Below are 22,387 nucleotides of genomic sequence, written 5' to 3'. Positions count from 1 at the left end.
AATGGTCCCCAGGACTATATACAACTGAAAACTCACACCCCAGAAGTGACTCGAACCCATACTCCCACAACTGGTATGTACAGGGACGCCTTAATCCGCTTGACCATCACGACCGGACATAAGGAAGTGATAGCCGAGGCTATATGAACCACTTCCCCGCCGGCACTCGGATGGTAATCTTGGGCATAGCATTTTATCAAATCACCTCATTCTTTGGGGCACACGTGAGGAACACAAATGCAAACAAGCCTGAATGGTCCCCAGGACTATATACAACTGAAAACTCACACCCCAGAAGTGACTCGAACCCATACTCCCACAACTGGTATGTACAGGGACGCCTTAATCCGCTTGACCATCACGACCGGACATAAGGAAGTGATAGCCGAGGCTATATGAACCACTTCCCCGCCGGCACTCGGATGGTAATCTTGGGCATAGCATTTTATCAAATCACCTCATTCTTTGGGGCACACGTGAGGAACACAAATGCAAACAAGCCTGAATGGTCCCCAGGACTATATACAACTGAAAACTCACACCCCAGAAGTGACTCGAACCCATACTCCCACAACTGGTATGTACAGGGACGCCTTAATCCGCTTGACCATCACGACCGGACATAAGGAAGTGATAGCCGAGGCTATATGAACCACTTCCCCGCCGGCACTCGGATGGTAATCTTGGGCATAGCATTTTATCAAATCACCTCATTCTTTGGGGCACACGTGAGGAACACAAATGCAAACAAGCCTGAATGGTCCCCAGGACTATATACAACTGAAAACTCACACCCCAGAAGTGACTCGAACCCATACTCCCACAACTGGTATGTACAGGGACGCCTTAATCCGCTTGACCATCACGACCGGACATAAGGAAGTGATAGCCGAGGCTATATGAACCACTTCCCCGCCGGCACTCGGATGGTAATCTTGGGCATAGCATTTTATCAAATCACCTCATTCTTTGGGGCACACGTGAGGAACACAAATGCAAACAAGCCTGAATGGTCCCCAGGACTATATACAACTGAAAACTCACACCCCAGAAGTGACTCGAACCCATACTCCCACAACTGGTATGTACAGGGACGCCTTAATCCGCTTGACCATCACGACCGGACATAAGGAAGTGATAGCCGAGGCTATATGAACCACTTCCCCGCCGGCACTCGGATGGTAATCTTGGGCATAGCATTTTATCAAATCACCTCATTCTTTGGGGCACACCGGCGGGGAAGTGGTTCATATAGCCTCGGCTATCACTTCCTTATGTCCGGTCGTGATGGTCAAGCGGATTAAGGCGTCCCTGTACATACCAGTTGTGGGAGTATGGGTTCGAGTCACTTCTGGGGTGTGAGTTTTCAGTTGTATATAGTCCTGGGGACCATTCAGGCTTGTTTGCATTTGTGTTCCTCACGTGTGCCCCAAAGAATGAGGTGATTTGATAAAATGCTATGCCCAAGATTACCATCCGAGTGCCGGCGGGGAAGTGGTTCATATAGCCTCGGCTATCACTTCCTTATGTCCGGTCGTGATGGTCAAGCGGATTAAGGCGTCCCTGTACATACCAGTTGTGGGAGTATGGGTTCGAGTCACTTCTGGGGTGTGAGTTTTCAGTTGTATATAGTCCTGGGGACCATTCAGGCTTGTTTGCATTTGTGTTCCTCACGTGTGCCCCAAAGAATGAGGTGATTTGATAAAATGCTATGCCCAAGATTACCATCCGAGTGCCGGCGGGGAAGTGGTTCATATAGCCTCGGCTATCACTTCCTTATGTCCGGTCGTGATGGTCAAGCGGATTAAGGCGTCCCTGTACATACCAGTTGTGGGAGTATGGGTTCGAGTCACTTCTGGGGTGTGAGTTTTCAGTTGTATATAGTCCTGGGGACCATTCAGGCTTGTTTGCATTTGTGTTCCTCACGTGTGCCCCAAAGAATGAGGTGATTTGATAAAATGCTATGCCCAAGATTACCATCCGAGTGCCGGCGGGGAAGTGGTTCATATAGCCTCGGCTATCACTTCCTTATGTCCGGTCGTGATGGTCAAGCGGATTAAGGCGTCCCTGTACATACCAGTTGTGGGAGTATGGGTTCGAGTCACTTCTGGGGTGTGAGTTTTCAGTTGTATATAGTCCTGGGGACCATTCAGGCTTGTTTGCATTTGTGTTCCTCACGTGTGCCCCAAAGAATGAGGTGATTTGATAAAATGCTATGCCCAAGATTACCATCCGAGTGCCGGCGGGGAAGTGGTTCATATAGCCTCGGCTATCACTTCCTTATGTCCGGTCGTGATGGTCAAGCGGATTAAGGCGTCCCTGTACATACCAGTTGTGGGAGTATGGGTTCGAGTCACTTCTGGGGTGTGAGTTTTCAGTTGTATATAGTCCTGGGGACCATTCAGGCTTGTTTGCATTTGTGTTCCTCACGTGTGCCCCAAAGAATGAGGTGATTTGATAAAATGCTATGCCCAAGATTACCATCCGAGTGCCGGCGGGGAAGTGGTTCATATAGCCTCGGCTATCACTTCCTTATGTCCGGTCGTGATGGTCAAGCGGATTAAGGCGTCCCTGTACATACCAGTTGTGGGAGTATGGGTTCGAGTCACTTCTGGGGTGTGAGTTTTCAGTTGTATATAGTCCTGGGGACCATTCAGGCTTGTTTGCATTTGTGTTCCTCACGTGTGCCCCAAAGAATGAGGTGATTTGATAAAATGCTATGCCCAAGATTACCATCCGAGTGCCGGCGGGGAAGTGGTTCATATAGCCTCGGCTATCACTTCCTTATGTCCGGTCGTGATGGTCAAGCGGATTAAGGCGTCCCTGTACATACCAGTTGTGGGAGTATGGGTTCGAGTCACTTCTGGGGTGTGAGTTTTCAGTTGTATATAGTCCTGGGGACCATTCAGGCTTGTTTGCATTTGTGTTCCTCACGTGTGCCCCAAAGAATGAGGTGATTTGATAAAATGCTATGCCCAAGATTACCATCCGAGTGCCGGCGGGGAAGTGGTTCATATAGCCTCGGCTATCACTTCCTTATGTCCGGTCGTGATGGTCAAGCGGATTAAGGCGTCCCTGTACATACCAGTTGTGGGAGTATGGGTTCGAGTCACTTCTGGGGTGTGAGTTTTCAGTTGTATATAGTCCTGGGGACCATTCAGGCTTGTTTGCATTTGTGTTCCTCACGTGTGCCCCAAAGAATGAGGTGATTTGATAAAATGCTATGCCCAAGATTACCATCCGAGTGCCGGCGGGGAAGTGGTTCATATAGCCTCGGCTATCACTTCCTTATGTCCGGTCGTGATGGTCAAGCGGATTAAGGCGTCCCTGTACATACCAGTTGTGGGAGTATGGGTTCGAGTCACTTCTGGGGTGTGAGTTTTCAGTTGTATATAGTCCTGGGGACCATTCAGGCTTGTTTGCATTTGTGTTCCTCACGTGTGCCCCAAAGAATGAGGTGATTTGATAAAATGCTATGCCCAAGATTACCATCCGAGTGCCGGCGGGGAAGTGGTTCATATAGCCTCGGCTATCACTTCCTTATGTCCGGTCGTGATGGTCAAGCGGATTAAGGCGTCCCTGTACATACCAGTTGTGGGAGTATGGGTTCGAGTCACTTCTGGGGTGTGAGTTTTCAGTTGTATATAGTCCTGGGGACCATTCAGGCTTGTTTGCATATATATATATATATATATATATATATATATATATATATATATATATATATATATATATATATATATATATATATATATACTGTATAATAATAATAATAATAATACATGTATACATACTTATCGTCTATAATGATTGATCAGTCCTTGTGCTTATTAACCAAGTTCCGTGACTGACCAACCCCCCGATGACACTCGTGGTAGACTCAGCGCGGCCTGTGCATGTGCCGGAGTTTGACAAAAAACTATACCCAAATGGAACCCTGACTGTCATCGGGGGTTGGTCAGTCGTGGAGCGTGCATGTATACACATACACATATGTTGCATAAGTTATAGTAAAAATATCCACAGTGACACTTTTATATATCAATTATACATGGGTAATATCTAAATGCCATAGAAACAGAAGATACAAATAGCAAAAGATATATCCCAACAGCATCCTACCTCAACCCTCATTGCCTGACAATCAATACCCAATACTTTCCACTACAACTAAACCATGGTATCTACAACACTTTCTGATGTATATACAATATGTGCATTCCGCATTCCTACAATAGCTATAATATGGAGGTGGGGAAGGGGTGGTTGTTTGCATAAATGGGTGTGGCAGCATTTATCTGGACCAAAAACCTGTTTCGAATGTTAAAGAGCCCAGTAAATATTAAATAACTTAAAAATGTTGACAGAAATCAGCTATTGCATTGTAACCTTTTTCTTTTCATCGACTGTTATCAACAATGATGTAGCAGAAAAGTGGTTAACGGAAGAGTTTTGAGGAAATAAGACTACAGTGGAGGCATTGACAACGTCACTACAGTATATTGGGAGTTATGAGGCATCAATAACTATTCTACGTTACAAATTGTTAGGAGTGAAAGCCAGCCATCGAACTACTGTGTAGAGATTGGCAACTACCGTGGTGTTCTTCAATGAAGTTGGTATACAGTACATAGTTGGTTGATCAAAACATTTCTCATTGATTTTTAAGGATAGGATTGGATTTCTCTTCATTGGTATTTCTCAGAAAACAGTCTGATCACTGGAGGAAATAGCCCATGCTTCTAGAAAGTAGGGTGTAATGAGGAGGATATAGCCCTCTCCATTGTTTATTAGGAAATATATATAATTCACCATCGTGAATATATGACCTCACAGACTGCAGTGATGCTTTTCATTAGTTAGATTTCATGTGGAATAAAGCTGATTCTGCATTGCAGGTTGATTATATGTTTCGTACAAATACTGTATGTACAGAATATTGTAATGCATACTAATTTTGGATAAGTTTATTTTCTGCATTATCCCTCACAATGATGGTACAATATGTATTTCATGACATTACTGAAATGATACATAGTGGCCAAAGTGTCTATCAAGTTGTGGTATTTAAGGGCACTAAATTGAGGGTGATAAACAGATTTTCTGACAGATCTCTCACTGTGAGATACTAATCAAAGTAATGTATATTTATGAGGAGGAAGTCTGTCCACATGTATTGCTTCAAGATATTTAAACCAAGCAAAGCAGATAAAAAAATCTGTACCATAATGAAAGATAATCAGTCTTTAACTTAGCAAATAAAAATTATGAGAACGTGAAAAGTTGTCGTAGGCAGGTGATCATGACCAGGAATCTTCATACTGCCAACTCAAGTGAGGCAGGGCAGACAGTGGGCAGTAAAGATGGATGGTACAGGTACAGTTTGTAGGAATAACACAGTTTTGACTAGTTCAGTAGCAAGTGAGGGTTAATGTGTCCACAATCAGTGAATTGTGATAGGAGCCTCTTGGGTTTGTTTGGCAGACAAGAAGTGTCTCCGTTTATCTTGTGATATTCAATTGTCATGCGAGGGGTTTTGTGCCCAATTCTGAAAGACTTTCGAACAGCAGTGCTTCGAGGACACTGACTTAATTGTTGTGCAAATAGCAATACTAGATCTGTTGAGAGTTAGCATCACACCTCCCCTGCAAACACAACTAGGTAAGTAGTTGGTTTCTGCACCTTTTTAACATTAAAGTTATATTTTAGGGAATTATATTTTATGATTGGGTTTTACTGAATCTTTTAATATTCGGTTTTTCTTTAGTTTCCTGGTTGTTTATGAAGCAATCTTCACCCTGTTTAACATTTTTCAATTTCCTAAAAATCAATTACAGGATTATTTCACCTTAAGGGTAACCAACCAGCACTGACACTTCAATATTACTACAGCACACACAAATGTGCCTCTTACTATACAAAGTGACTCAGGAAGACTACATACACTTCAGAGAGGAGCATCAAATTATACTAATTTTGGAGTTTAAGCTTATGGGTAGCGCGTTAAATAGTTTTACCGCTAATAATAATAATGCTGCTAGAAAATAAAAGAAAAATAGCAAATACGAGTTTTAAAGATGCTTAGAAGGAACAACAGGAGAGGTACAAAACTTTAAAAGCTTATGTGTAGTTATGACAAAATTACAAAAACATTGCCCAAACCTCTTTTGCCTCTTGGCATATCCTTCACTCTGAGTTCCTGTGCTGCATGCAAGAGAAAACAATATCTTATATCTTTAAGGCTTTTCCATTTATTAAATGTACAGTACTGTACCTACAAATTATTTTAGGTTAGGTTTATACATTATGTTTACTTTTTTCAACTTAATTTGTTAGAATATTACCAAAATTCTACATATTTAAATTTTCAAGAAATTATATTGATAAATAATTTTCCCAGTCTTTGAATTTCTTTCCTGGTAAAATTATCAAACATTTTCCTATTACAAGTCGCATCTTAGTAGCTTTACAAGAATGTACCAATCAGAAAAATCTGTAATGACATAACCCAGGAATTTTATTTTATAATTGGTCTTTATTGTATCTATTAACGGCTGCCTTTGTCTTTCCTATTTTCCTCTAGTTTCCTGGATGTTTACGTAGTAACTTTCATCCGATTAACATTTTGAACTCCCTAAAAATCGTTAATTGACTATTTCACCTTAGTGGTAACAAACAGTATTGACACTTTTTCAACGATGTTAGTGCAGCATATAACTAGGCGAGTACAACTAGGAGAATACACACAAATGTGTATTCGAATAGTTCATCACCGCAAAGTTCGAACTCCTGCACAAACCCTCAAGCAACCGTCTTGTGACCCGGGAGCCCCTCAGAGATCAAATTTTAAGTAGCAGGGAACAGTACAGTAATGCAAACCCTGCCAGATGACCATGGCACTGATTTGGTAATTAAAAAGTTATCGATAATTGCATAGGAATTTATTTACCAAAACAGGAGATTTCTGAAGCATCAGCAAGATAATATCTAAACAATAATACCATACAAACATGGGGACCACATATCTAAGCCACATTAAATAATCAGACATATTCAACTGTCTTTATTTCACTTTCTTACCAAGATAAGAATGGTCAGAAATTACAAAGTTTTAAGGACTTGGTATGTGCCTAAAGGCACCTCATTAGGATACTGTTACTACGTACAAATTGCTGTACATGTACTACCAGTAATTTATATATTCTTTATTTAAATAATTTAATTAGCTACCAGATTGAAGAATGGCTTCACAGTTTTGTTTTGCAGCTTCAGTGTATCTGGAATGTAAGTGGAATGTATGTGGAATGTAGTGTAGTTGTAACTGGGCATTATCTCTCACCAGTCTCCAGTGGTGGTATACTTTCACATGTAACACTACACTTCTACACATATTATTACCAGAAACTTGTCACCTGAATTCACAACATCACTCCCTATGCTATTTTACTACCTATTATGCTAATACTGTATACAGTACTGTACTTATTTCCCGATAATTTTTTAGTGATGATTTATTTTTTATCACTGAAGCCACAGACTAGATACTTTATTCTTAATACTGGTAACAGTTAACTAAGTACAGTACATTACTTCTCAATTAATGATGCCTATTTCTGTAAAACTGTAAAAAGCAAATAAAATTAAGCAGAAAAAGTATAATCATCATACTAAACCATTGAACAAATTATAATCATCGTACTGTACTATACCATCGAACAAATTATAATCATCATACTATACTATCGAACAAATTATAATCGTACTTGGTCTGAAAGACAAAAAACCCAGTGTTGAATGTAATGAAACACCATTTTTTGAGCGAGTCCTGGAGGCTCCCTGGAGCTATCCAGGCTGAATGGATATGTATAACTTTCTGGCATCAGTCAAAGTGCTTGGAATTCTTGCCTACCGGTGCCCAAGTCTACCAAACAAACTTCTAAAAGCTGAACCCCCCGGGACGTGTCCACTCACGGGGGCCAAGCATGGAGTACCACCAACCAGAAAATATATCTTCCTTTGTTGTTCGGTTGTGGTTCTTCGCTGTTCTCTTTGCGTCTTGGCCTCTGGGGTCTTGGACGCGTTTTGGTTGGACCGGGTTTCCTTCCTTCCCTCATTCCTATTCTGGGATTCGGGTCTCCCGGGGTTGTCTGCAGGGTCTTTTAGTTTCGTCTGTGACCTTGTTCTTTTAGGTTAGGGCGTGTGGCATCCGCCTCCCGGATCCTTCCCTCTTTTCCTTATCTGGTGAGGTAGCTCCTGAAAGTCAACGGGGCACCCCCCAGAAAACCAGCGTTGAATGTAATGAAACGCCATTTTCTGGATGAGTCCCGGAGGCTCCCCGGCATCCCTCCCTCCCTCCGGTCGGCGGTGTTTTTCGTGTATTTTGACATCCAGCCTAAGAACTGCTGGTTGGATCGCCAGCGTGGATGGTCTGGGGCTCTCCCTTCCCCCCCTCCCAGGGAGGGGGGTTGCGCAGACGGCGACGTGATGACATCATGCTAGTTTGATAATTTTGTTTGGGGAGTTCTGTCCACTCGTTCGGCTTATGATAGCAATATTTTCACCAGAATAAGGGTTTGTTTTGGGGCGCCTACCTTTCTGGGTGCCAGTTCCGGTCAATGGCAGACATAGAATGCTCCCAACCACAGGTGGGTTTCAATAGGCCATTGCTCCTCGTGCCTCTCTGAGGGGGCCAGGTTCTGGCTCGTGGTTCCCGGTAGGCAAGCACTCCAAGCACTTTGACTGATGCCAGAAAGTTATAAATATCCATTCAGCCTGGATAACTCCAGGGAGTCGATGGGGCTCCCCCCAGAAAAGTTAACAAGAAATATGCTCAAATGATAAGCCTAAGCATAAAAATATACTAGCCATATTATATCTGGTAGTCATTAACCCCTGCACTGTGCGCGCCTGTTTTTTGGCAAAAATGTCATAGTGCAATTGTTAAGGACATATTTTTGTTGTTTTTTATAAATGTTCAGGTAAAGCTAATGTCAAAATATTTCCAAACTCAACTATTTTCATTTTAAAACACAAAGGGCAATGAAAACATTAAAAAACTTGAAATATAGTCTAATTAAAAAAAAAAAGCACAACTCTCAGAACAACTTTTGTTGAATGACGCAGTTAAGGGGTTAAGCAAAGAATAACGATTGAAAATTCATCATTCAAGTTTGATTTACTAAATGGATTTTTTCTTTTATATTTGCATGTCCCTTCCCTTCTTTTACAAAACTTGAAATGGTCCAGAATGATCCAAAACATCATCGTTTCTTCATTTTCTGATGTGGGGTTTGGTCATCAAACTTTTAAAATGTAAATATTAAAAAACAAGATGAATAAATGGCCAACCATGCAACAAAAACAATGTACTGTACCTCCAAAGTGCTACAACTACCTTATTCAATTTCAGAAAAAGTCGAGATCAGAGCTATATTTTGCAAAATATTTGAATACGTTCATAATGTTTGGAATTTTGTAGACACAAAATTTGCATTTGATTACAAAGTAAAATACTGTATTCAAATTGCTAATATACACTTAAAAACATTTTAAATGTTACCAATTATCAACTCCTAAATCTTGCTCTAAATGGAATATTAAAATATATAAGCTTGAAATAGTTGTATAAAAAAGAAATATGTGTTTTCAGTTTTTCAAAATGAATGAATTAGAAATACTAGTACTTAGGCCCAAGTGATGTGTAACTTCAAATTTTCTGGCAAACATTATGTACTGTTTGTTCTGTATACAAATTAATTTGTGACAATTTCCTATTTTCCCATTGGAAATACAGTATAATAGTACAAAAATATACCAGTGAAGTATTTCCCACATCAAAAATTCCTTTAATGCAGCATAAGAAAACAAATAAGTCCTCCTACTTCCTTATTACCCTATATAAGCCAATACAGTACTGGCTACACTATTACTGCATATAATTATCATACTGCAATCCACATTGCACCATTCACAAATCAAGTCTTAAAATTAAGAAGTTCCTTTCAAAACTATCTCGCATCTAATTACTGTACTGTATATGGAACAACAGGTGAGTAAATAACATATATTATAATATTTGAATCTTATCTAACCTTCACTTTTCCAAAATACTGTTATTTCCATCATCACTAACTCCCCTTAAAATACCCCAGACACAATTGAAAGTTGTATAACTTTGAGCCACTACCACTACAATCTAGAAATGTAATATCTATAAAATTTTCAAATTAAACAACATGTTTATTCAGTAAATGGTTTTCCGTTTTTAATCACCACCTCTTCTAATGTCTAATACACTATGCTATATATTATCTAACACCTATAACTATTATTATAATTAATATTTACTATGCTATTACTTTACAAGTAAAGTTTGTTGTAACAACTTAAACCCAGCTTCTGTGCACTCCCGAAATTATGTATGGTGGCTTCTCTTGTGTGAAGTAAGGCAGATCTAAGAGCTCTGGACATCAAGCCATGGGGCTTGTTTTCAGTGATAAAAGGCCGGGGGGGAGGGGAGGGGGCAGGCACTACTGTCTATGATGTGTACAGAGCCAATTGCCATCATGGCAAGGCCCTCCTCACGTGTGGGGTTGTCCCACTACAAAACTGTGGGAGACAGCATAAAGAGGATTAGCTTTTTAGCTCCATGGTAATGCAGTGGCCAACTCTGTGCACATCACAACATATTTTATCATACTTTCAAGAATTTGGCGACCAAACTTGCTTTATTCTGCTATTTAATTTCAACTGTTAAATGTATGCCTAGTGATCATAATTTTTGAAAACTGTAAATGTAAGTTGTTTTTTTTTTTGTTAAGTTTAAAAGATTACAGTTGCATTTTGCATTAAGAGAATATAAACTACAATTATATACTTATTATAATTTTATATGAGCCAGAAGACAAATCGAATATAAAATAGTGTACGGCAAGTAAATATTATACTGTATATCCAATTTATAGTTAACCCTTAGGCTGAATGGCTCGTAATATTAGGTTTTATTCATGAAATATCAATCCTGCGAGGATAGTTCCGTTATATTTGACCCCACAGCAGGCAACAAATAGCAGTAAGGTTATGAAGTGTTACTTCTACTGTCAAGAAGTAGTGGTGGCTCTGAAGCTCACAAATTACAGAAAAAAAATCTTTGGTATGAATATGAAACACAATTGCTTTTAAATATATTGCAAAATTTATTAGTGCGTAAATCAGTGTTACGTACTAGGTTACTATCATTAAAATATTTGTGATTTTTAACATTAGAGAATATATTTGATTTACAGTACAGCACAATAATTCATGTATATTAACATGTAAATAGTGTCACAGAAACATACACATACAACCTCATAAACATGCAGATGGTGGCAGCAACATCAGCTTTTGAGCATGACTGTGAACAAGCCAGACCACCACAATGGTAACACGGTAACACGAAAAAATGATGAAGTAAAAAAACTGAGGAGGAATCATCTTCAAACTGACCCCATAGGTAAAAAAATCCTGCATATCAGATGATACATGCCCACAGGATTAGATACCCTCTCCCTCATGCAGAGGCAAAGTGAACACCTCATCAACATACACAACAAAGACACTCCCATCTCCAGGGATTCAGGAGTACCCCTCCTTTAAGCTTCAGACATAATTAGAAGCCAGCCCCAAGTCAGTCATAGATGAATTAGGTCGAATGTTGCCAGTCAGAATGGTTCCCGGGAAGGAATGTGACAAGGCCATTCACCCACTCACAAGAAGGAGTGAAGGATGGCCATGTCCGAGACTCAAAACCTTCAAGCATCATACTCCAAGGAAAGCATGACACCAGACCAAAGAATGTTGGCTCTCACAACCATAGTTGGCAGAAGAGAAGCAGGACACTTCACAGCCACACAAGGTTGCCCATAGGCATCAGATGGCTGGGATCAAGAAGCCCCTATCTGTTTAAGAGACTCCCAAGTCATCTGGACAAAATATACCATTTCATCCTTCAAATAAATAAATTAAAGAAAACTGGTATTGTAACCTCAAGGGAACATGCCCACAGATTATAGCTAGCATAGTAAGCTGCTCATTTGCCGAGATGCTCAAAAAAAAAGAGGGCCACCCAAATACAGTACAACACATGGGACATTACCTTAGATAATACCGTAGTAATCTTGCACCTGATCTTACCTGGAGAGGATAGAGGGAAATGGACAAGAAAGGATAAACCTTGGAATACAGATATCTGTAAAGTACCCCTCCAAATTGTACTGCAGAGTTTTCCAATCCCCATAGCGAGTTGCCATATAAGCCCAATATAGAAAATGAGAACTAACGATCAAAATTATCAAGACAGGTACTCGGCACTGTAGTGGTTTACAAATAGACACACCCGGGTTCTAAAGCCTCCCTTAGCACTCGGCGTTCCTGAACCAAACCATATTTTGCGATAAAAGAAATTAGTGATCGTTAGGGATGTCATAGGATACTATTCACTCTCTCATGCTGGTAAGTGACAGTGCTTATCTATTGAGAGGGATCCTTCCTGTCATCAAAGAGGCTGGCCTCTTCTTAAATTTAGTTTTGTTTTAATTATAATGGTCATTTACTTTTAAAATGGTTTAGTAAATTTTACCAATAATACTGTAATTTACAAAAGATTTAAGTTTTAATATTTAAACATTACATATTTAATTGTAATTATTTGAAACCAATGACCCCAAAGATAAATTATTTATCAATCAATTGCAAGAAGGGAAAGGTACTCACTAGGAAAGAGGAGACACTCACCAATATAGAAAACATATAAGGAGTGACACTTGGTGATTTACTAATTTTACCTGAACACTAAGAAACAGCAGAAGCAAAAAACACAGTAACCATGTAACATTACACAACCTGCATATAGTCCAACAAAAATTAACCCTTAGCCAGTGGCTATGGAGAAGGTCATTCCCGCCTCTGCACAAAAAGTAAAAGTAAAAATTCAAAAAATAATTTTTAATTATAGAATTATAAATTTGTAAGCAAAATGTAAGAAAAACACAAAAATATGCGAATATTAATAGTTTCACTGGGTGGAGGCATTCTCGAAGGGTGTGTGGTGGCTGTGTCTGGCTTGGATGTTTCACTGATTGTTTATCCTTGTTTCTTTTTAGCTACAAGATTATGTGTGTTGAATAACTTGATAAATCACATAATGTGTGTGTGTGTGTGCGCGCGCCACCAATGTGGCGCACGCACACACACACACACACACACACACACACATGATGGCAGGCTCTTCCTAGTGCATGTAACCATGAAATGGTAGCAAGATTTTTTTTCTTGGGTTAAAGTAAACTCCATTACATCCACAGAGAAATGTCACATCCATATTTGCCTCATACATGTAAAACGCAGATAATAAATTGTTTATATCGTCATATGACAACAATTGCATGTACCCCCATGAATCAACTTTTGACGATAACCCCTATCTAAGGGTTAAGCTCTCAATTTAAAAAGGCATTTTTGCTTTTTGCATTTCACAGTCATGAGAGCAGTGTGCAGTGGAAGTTTACCTTGAAATAAATTATATTTTTTCAAGGTATTAATACAATCACTATCTTTCCTGATATTACTTATAAATAAAAAATGACTACGATACAGTACTTCTATTAGTAAACTTGACATATTCTACAACAGTTCTTTACACCACCTGTATAAACTAGTAAACCAAACGCTTGTTCAAACTGGATGAAAGTCTCCAGCATTGTCTTCGTGTGGATATTACAACAAACAATAATTAATAGTAAGATATAAATAAACTCTGTAAGTAATCAAAGTAAGCTGGAGGGAGCCGGACTTTTGATCCTGTGATCCCGGGTTTGATCCCGGGCGCCGGCGAGAAACAATGGGCAGAGTTTCATTCACTCTGATGCCCCTGTTACCTAGCAGTAAATAGGTACCTGGGAGTTAGTCAGCTGTCATGGGCTGCTTCCTGGGGGTGGAGGCCTGGTTGAGGACCGGGCCATGGGGACAGTAAAGCCCCGAAATCATCTCAAGATAACCTCAAGAAAATAAGCCCTCGATTTTTAAGTACAACATTTTATGAGAAAACTAATGCTAGTGGGTGTAGAAGACAAATGGGAGCGAGTAAACAGAGTGCTGAGCACGAGCCTACCTTCATGGTGTTGTGGTGGGGGAGCAAGTACATCATTATGTGGATCCTGCCCATTAACATTCCCAGGATTAATGGGTGCAGCAATTGGCCGGTTATTATGGGCTACCACTGGTTGTTCCACCACTGCTGGCCCTACAATGCCCAAAAAATCTTTGCGTCAGAAATTATAAAAAATTATTTTATATTTATTTTCGAGTTACTATCAAGTTGAAATAAAATAAATATCTATCTTAGTTGTTGGCACATAAAAAGGTTTATACGGCAGTAAATAATGAAGTGGAAAAACATCTAAAACATCTTGATAAGCCTTGGGCATGAGAAAGCAAGGAAAAACTCCTGTCACCAAGAGAATCTAATAAACAATATCATGGTGCCAAGATTATAATAAGCAACAAGGATACACATGCGTAAGGAACATTAACACAGAGAATGTAAATGCAAGAAAAGACATCTTGCCCGAGACACAAGATACACAGGTGACGTGCAGAAGCTGATGACCATCCAAGAGGTTCCTCAGGCAGCACAACCAAGGTTTAAGTGTTGTCTACCTGTTTGAAGGGCAGGCAGGCCCTATCAAACTCTTAATACAGAAATTTTATTGACTGAAAAAATTATTATACAGAATCATTCTTAATAATCAACATAAAATACTAATTAATTCATAAATTTATTGAGAAATACTGTAGGGGATTAATATAGTAAATGATAAAGTATCATTTCAAATCTAATGCAAATAGCATAAATGTTCTTTAGACAAAAATGTAATGACACAGCAGGCCACTTGGTCACTTTCCTTAGTCAATATACTACTTCCCCAGGGACACACTCCATCCATGGCTACATGTCCTAAGCAAATGAAACAAAAAATATCTTGGGATGAATCAACTGTCACTTAAGTTGAGATAACTAGCTAACCAGTTACCTTCTGTTTACACAGCCAGTGCTGTCATCTGGTGGTGGGTGGAGGTAAAAACCCAGGCAGCCAACTGGCAGGTGGCAATTATCAATAGCCAAGCAATACTTGGCCATCTCTTTGATTACAAGCACTGCTTAGAGAAGGTCTTTCTATGTAGCAGAATGTACCTACTGATAGTCAACCAGAGCTAGGCTGAGATTTTCCTATGTCATCCCTTTCCCGTATTTGAACTGGTGGATGTAGTTTGAAAAGATTGCAACTGTGTCAAGGATGTAAATGTTGTACTGACCTGCCTGGAGTCTGCAATGCCCCGGGGGAAGTTAGATATTGCCAAAAGACACCAATTAGGTGGTCTAAGATTAGAAAAAAAAAAAAAAGCTTTTAATGTAATGAAACACTATTTTCTGGGTGAGACCCGGAGGCTTCCCAGAGCTATCCAGGCTGATAAGTATATCATTACACTTTGGCATCAGTGTGAACAGATTTTTAGGTCTATTGGGAATAACGAGCCAGAACCTGGCCCCCTCAGAGAGGCCCGAGGAGCAATGTCCTATATAAATGCACGTGGGATTTGGATCATTCTATGTCTGCCATCGACCGGGCCAGGAACCCAGAAAGGTAAGTGCCTCAAAACAAACCCCTATTCTGGTTAAAACAACTAAAATAGATAAACGAGTGGACAAACTCCCCAAATGAAAACGAGCAAATGAGCATGATGTCACACAAGCCGCGCCACATGTCTGCGCAGCTCCCCCCCCCCTTTCCGGAAGGGGGGAGCCCCAGACCCACCATGCCGGCGATCCACCCTCCAGTTTGAGGCTGGATGTCAAAACACGCGAAAAATCCGCCAACTGGGGGGAGGGGGAGTTGCTGGGAAGCCTAGGGGTCTCGCCCAGAAAATGGCGTTTGATTACATTCAACGCTGGTTTTCTGGGGGGAACCCCTTTGTCTCCCCGGAGCTACATCACCAAAGACAAAAACTAGAGGGACTTACCCGGGAGGCGGTCGGTGCTCGCACTTCAAATTGAAGTTGAGACAACAGGCCGCAACCGCCGACCCAAAGCGACACAGGCCCAACTAGGTCCAGGAACGTTAACGAGGTAGCGTGCAGCCAGGACCATGTTCGACTGCCAAAAACCCTGTGCCCGAATGTCAGCCCAGAATATGTTACCGAAGACAGCAGCCAACGCAGCAAACTTACGAACGTCATGGGCACGGGAATAGATTGCATGCTGGCTAGACCGAATAACCCTGTGGACGACCTGAGAGACCCAAACCCTAGAACAGGGAAGAAGAGAAACCGGGAGACCCTAAGGAGACTTTTGGAAGATCATCCCAAGTCCCATGGGCGGTACTTACAGGGCACTCGGGACAGGGAACCCTAAACACATGCAGCCTGAGTACCAGTGAATATTACTCCCAGCTCGCACACCACCGTAAGAGCAGTACTGAACCCAAGGCACAGCACAAAATAAGAGCATCTAGAGCTGGAGCCACACTACGCTGCCACAATCACATCAACTGAGAACTGGAGGGTGGATTGCTGGCATGGTGGGTCTGGGGCTCCCCACTTCCCCTGGAGGGGAAAGGGGTAGCTGTGCAGACATGCGGCACGATTCGTGTGACGTCATACTCATTGGCTCATTTTAATTTCAGGAGTTCTGTCCACTTGTTTGTCTATTTTAGTCGTTTTAACCAGAACAGGGGTTTGTTTTGAGGTGCTTACCTTTCTGGGGACCTGGCTGTCGATGGCAGACATAGAATGCTCCAAATCCCACGTGCATTTCTATAGGCCATTGCTCCTCGTGCCTCTCTGAGAGGGCCAGGTTCTGGCTTGTGGTCCCCGGTAAGCTTAGAACTCCATTCACATTGTTTGATGCCAAAGTGTAATGATATACATATCGGCCTGGATAGCTTCGGGGAGCAGAAGGGGCTCTCCCCAGAAAAAACTTTGAATTCAAGATGTTTATAAATGTACACTATTCCTCACCTTGAACGGGTTTCACTCGTGGATGCTGGAGGACATGAGCCTGAGTAACCAGAGCATAACGAGGTCTGGCTAAACTATGCAGCTTCATTTCCGGTGCAGCAGCACTGTACTTTTTGGCTACCAACACAAAACAAAGCATTGACACTAATTTAACAAAAGCAAAATACAAAAAGAATATTTCTCTTCTTCTTAGACTAGTTATTTGTATATGTAGAGATAAGCATAACACAGCACTGTACTCAGTTAAATACAAACTCAAATGGAGGATTCATTTAAATGGAGATGTTTACACAAGACTGCACTGATTAAATAAAGATATTTCCATATGAGAAAAAACTTATTTTCGGTTTTATTATTTTAACCTGATAATAATGTTTGACAATGAATAATAATAATAACAGATCTAAGAAGAATAAGAACATGGAACTTTATAATAATTATTACACAAATAAAAAGTAACTATGTACAGTACGCACCAATTAAGACTTCCTTCAGTTGACCAGGAAGGTGAAAAGAGTCAACTGGAGTCAACCCACATTCTGACTGACTGACTGACTGACTGACTGACAGACAGTCAGTCAGTCAATCAGTCAGTCCAGTCCAGTTCAGTCATTAGTCTGTCAATCCAGTCATAAGTCTGTCTAGTCCAGTCCAGTCCAGTCAAACTGACTGATTGTGAGGTTTTAAGTTTACTCTTACTTAAGTGTAATTGTGTACAGACCTGGATATGAAGTTTCAGGTCTCAGGAATTCTCCCCATATTAACTTTGTTGATTTGTGATACAATTTTGTATGACATGATCATATCGCCTCTTTTTCTTCCATCTTCTAGTTTGGCATATTTAATATCAGCCAGTTTATTTATATTATTAATATTTAGTCAGCCTCTAACCTCTCCTCGTAGCTCATGTCTTTCAGTTATGGGAGACATTTAGTTGCATGTCCTTGCACCTTTTCCAGTTTGTTGATGTGTTTCTTAAGATATGAGCACCATACAACCACTGCATATTCTAGCTTTGGTCTAACAAAGGTCATGAACAATTTCTTTAGTATTTCACCATTTAGTATTTCAGAATTCACCAGCAAACCTGAAATTGGAAAGTGAAGCATAGGCTCCTTGTACGATGTTCTTTATGTGGTCCTCAGGTGATAGTTTTCTATCTAGATCCATCCCTAGAGCTCTTTCTTTATTAGAACTTTTTAAAGCTTTTTTACATAATATGTAGGTTGTGTGCAGTCTATGTTCTCCTATTCCACATTGCATAACATGGCATTTATTCACATTGAATTCCATTTGCCACATGATGCTCCATACACTTATTTTGTCTTGGTCATTTTGAAGGGCATGACAATCGTCTAGGTCTGTAATCTTCCCTGGTACCTGAACCCTGTGGTACTCTGCTAGTAACACTCCTCCAGCTGAATACACTGCCTCTAGTGTACCCTCATCTTTCAGGTAGTTAAAAAAAATAATTCATCCATTGAATTAGGTAGCAAGGTATCCATGTCAGCAGTCTCCCTGTCATCCCTCCAACGTATTTCAGTTTCCAGAACAACCTTTCATGTGGGATTATCACAATTTAACTCAATCTGACACATGTTTTACGTCCAGGTCCCCCAATTACTGCTGGGTGTACAGGGATATTTAGAATGATGAAACAACACCCAATTGTTTCATCCTGCTCGGGATATGAACTGAGGTCCTTGTGCTGGCAAAGGAAGTGTTCTACTACTACTATCTAGAATTTCATAAACTATGTAAACATAAGGAGGCAACAGATGATGATACTAATTATACACAAAAGCATGCATCTTTCTATGAAGCCATGGAACAAATTTTATGGTGAAAACATACTACCACAATGTTTATAAAATGCATACAATGCAAAGATCAGTATGAAAAATCATCGTAAAAACAACATTAGCTTATACCATACAGCACGTCTTACCTGGAGCTTGTAGCTGAGGATTTCCTTCATTATGATTCCTTTGGCTGCCCACAGACTGGAGGTTTCCATCACTGGGGTTAGCATGGTTAACAGGTTGAGAGGCAACTAGTATATTTTGAGCTGCAATGTCTTGGACGATATTTCCTGCATTCTGTGATGCTGCTGATTACAAGAAGTATCAGAAGTTAATGCTATTGTGAAGACTGAATAAAATTTAATACACCAAATTATTTATTGGGTCTAATAATATACTGTATAATAAAACCCTAAATAACCTTTCTATACAATACACTAACAAAATGATTTCCAAATTGTTATTATTTGGTGTACATTATACAATGATCAGTGGCATAATTGTACACAAATAATACTTCACTTTCATACTTCTTACCACTTTTTTGATCTGCACATAATTAATTTGAAAGTAAATGCATTAACTACACAAATAGTAATTTAGTGCCAGGCTGAACAAGTGCTGCAGATAAATAAAAAATAACAGATTTCATTTAACAAATTTAGGGTCTTTCTGGCCTTTGCCTCAAGTTTGTGACAATAGAAGACTAACTTCCAAGTTCATTTTAACAATAAAATCTTGACGACTAAACCACACATCAGAAAATGAAGAAACGGCAACGTTTCAGTCCATATCAGACCATTGTCAAGAATAATTACCGGACTTGTTTTGGACAGTCCTGGTCAATTATCATCGTTTCTTCATTTGCTGATGCATGGTTTGGTTATCGTATCCTCAGCCACGTTATTCTGACTCGTTGTCTGCAATAAAATTTTGTTTCTCCTCCCCCAGGAGTACCTAGTTCAATGAAACAAAAATTGCTTCAAGACTAACAATGAAACAAAAATTGCTTCAAGACTAACAATGAAACAAAAATTGCTTCAAGACTAAGTCTTTATTCATATAAAAAGTGAAGCTGTGAGGTTCCTCAGGATTACTCCTGGTTTGACTTAAGAATGATTGTCACCTTAAAAAAAACGTACAAAGGCTCATTTGCAAAAGGAGGATTTTCTTTTTTTCATTTTAATGTTTACTCTTCAATATTTTTGTTAAAAAAATTAGTAAAGGAGGGACATGCAAGAGTGTAAAAATATATTCAATACCTGCAATACTGTAATGTCAATAAAATTTCATTAAAACTTAACAGTTTTGCCTGTCTCTACTTCCTCATCACAATCGACTTGAGAATGGTCCAGGACGGACTGAAACGTCGTCGTCCCTTCACCTTCTAATGTGTGGTCTGGTCAACATACTTTAGGCACGTTATTGTGACTCATCGCCTGCACTTAACAGTTCTTTACTAAACCTTCAACCTTTCTGCTACACAGTGGAAAGACTTACATCATAGTGATACATACACAGGATGACAACACTATACTTGCCCTCTGCAACAGGTAATGACAAACTCATATACTGATGATGCAACATTATATACAAGAAAGTTTCCATAATGCCAACAGCAAATGAATTTGTGTAAACAAGATAATAGCTGCTCTGTGTTAACATGTTCAGATATACAAAGCAAAGAATATTCAGTAGCTTCAGATCTGTGTTTTAACAAGACTTAAAGGTTTAAAGCATCAAAATATCCTGGTTAGGAGAGTTAAGGAGTTAAGATTATCTGTATTACTTTGATGCTTTATGCTTTTTTTGAGGATTACTCTTTCATATGGTATAGCTTTATGTAGAGTTTTCTCCAGGCTTCTGAATGCTTTTTAAGTGGCCAAGCTTCTTGCAACGAACCATAGCAACATTTGCCAGAGAACGACACATGCTGGTTTGTCAAGCAAAATAGTGAAACAACTGCCACTTCCATGCACTAAGATCAGTAAACACAATACTACTACTTTATCATCCACATGCAAGCAGGAAACTAGTTAGCAGGCATTAACACTATTATTATTAAAAAAAAAAAAAATAAAATAAAAATAAAAATTATTATATATATATATATATATATATATATATATATATATATATATATATATATATATATATATATATATATATATATATATATATATATATATATATATATATATATATATATATATATATATATATATATATATATATATATATATATATATATATATATATATATATATATATATATATATATATATATATATATATATATATATATATATATATATATATATATATATATATATATATATATATATATATATATATATATATATATATATATATATATATATATATATATATATATATATATATATATATATATATATATATATATATATATATATATATATATATATATATATATATATATATATATATATATATATATATATATATATATATATATATATATATATATAAATGTATATGTGTACAGTAACGTTAAAGCTGCCTGCCCTGCACCCAAATATAAGTCTCAGTGGACTGGGTGAATGGAGTACAAGCAAAGAACACCACTCGCAGGACTCTGGTCATAGGTGTCACTGACCCCAACAAGCAGCAAGGCAGAGGCAGACGGTGAGTGTCACCCTGAGTCAGGTGGACAGAGCAATCTTCAAACTCGCACAAGGCGAGGTGGGACTCAAGAGGTCTCCTACATTGGACCACTGAGCCACAATGGGGGTTTCCAGGGCCCTTAGGCCGACTGCTAAGGGAAACCCAGGTGAGGAACTGCTAACCGGTTATCCCTGAGCTACCAAGCAAACAATCTAAAAGCTGAACCCCTGCGACGTGTGCAAGCACGGGGACTTAGTGGAGGGCCACCAAAAAACCTACCAGTGGTCCTACCTACCAGAAAACTAACCTGTCTCACGACGGTCTAAACCCAGCTCACGTTCCCTATTGGTGGGTGAACAATCCAACGCTTGGTGAATTCTGCTTCACAATGATAGGAAGAGCCGACATCGAAGGATAAAAAAGCGACGTCACTATGAACGCTTGGCCGCCACAAGCCAGTTATCCCTGTGGTAACTTTTCTGACACCTCTTGCTTAAAACTCCTAAAGTCAAAAGGATCGATAGGCCTTGCTTTCGCAGTATAATAACAAACTTTATAAAAGAATAACAAATTTAAGATAATTGAGAAACTGAGCAACAATGCTCAATACAAAGATGCAAAGCAGTGTGTAAAAATGTTATGCATTGTTATCATACAAAGCCATGTGCATCTCATAACTTCCACATTTTACTTAAAAGTACAATATTGCTTGATCAGGGCCGTATCTAGCCTAGAAGTGATTCTGTAATACCCCTGTTACCATTTATAGCAAAGTTTAGCAGGTTATCTGAAAATGTATTTCTGCACTAAATTATATTAAACAAAAAATAAAAACAATCAACGAAAGCTTCCTTCAGTGAACCTTATGCTCCCAATATTTTGGA

At 39.3% G+C, this 22,387-nt stretch overlaps 1 protein-coding gene across 31 annotated transcripts in view; it reads right to left on the bottom strand.

Moving 5' to 3' along the window:
* The window catches only part of LOC123763178 (protein GOLM2), a 55,874-nt gene that overhangs the window by 17,154 nt on the left and 16,333 nt on the right, over positions 1-22,387 (bottom strand). For 14 of the 31 annotated variants that reach the window (XM_069301890.1, XM_069301834.1, XM_069301791.1 and 11 more), the window contains 3 exons: positions 19,004-19,165; positions 17,056-17,172; positions 14,150-14,281 (listed from right to left, as the gene is read on the bottom strand). In XM_069301890.1, coding sequence (XP_069157991.1) covers positions 14,150-14,281; positions 17,056-17,172; positions 19,004-19,165 — 411 coding nt within the window. Of the gene's footprint in view, positions 1-6,162; positions 6,205-6,925; positions 7,278-14,149; positions 14,282-17,055; positions 17,173-19,003; positions 19,166-22,387 lie in introns of those variants that run through there. The other 17 variants (XM_069301854.1, XM_069301857.1, XM_069301768.1 and 14 more) reach the window with 6 other exon arrangements.

The sequence above is a fragment of the Procambarus clarkii genome, chromosome 5 (genome assembly GCF_040958095.1).
Source record: "Procambarus clarkii isolate CNS0578487 chromosome 5, FALCON_Pclarkii_2.0, whole genome shotgun sequence".
Lineage (NCBI taxonomy): Eukaryota > Metazoa > Arthropoda > Malacostraca > Decapoda > Cambaridae > Procambarus > Procambarus clarkii.
This window is presented reverse-complemented; position numbering and strand designations above follow the sequence as displayed.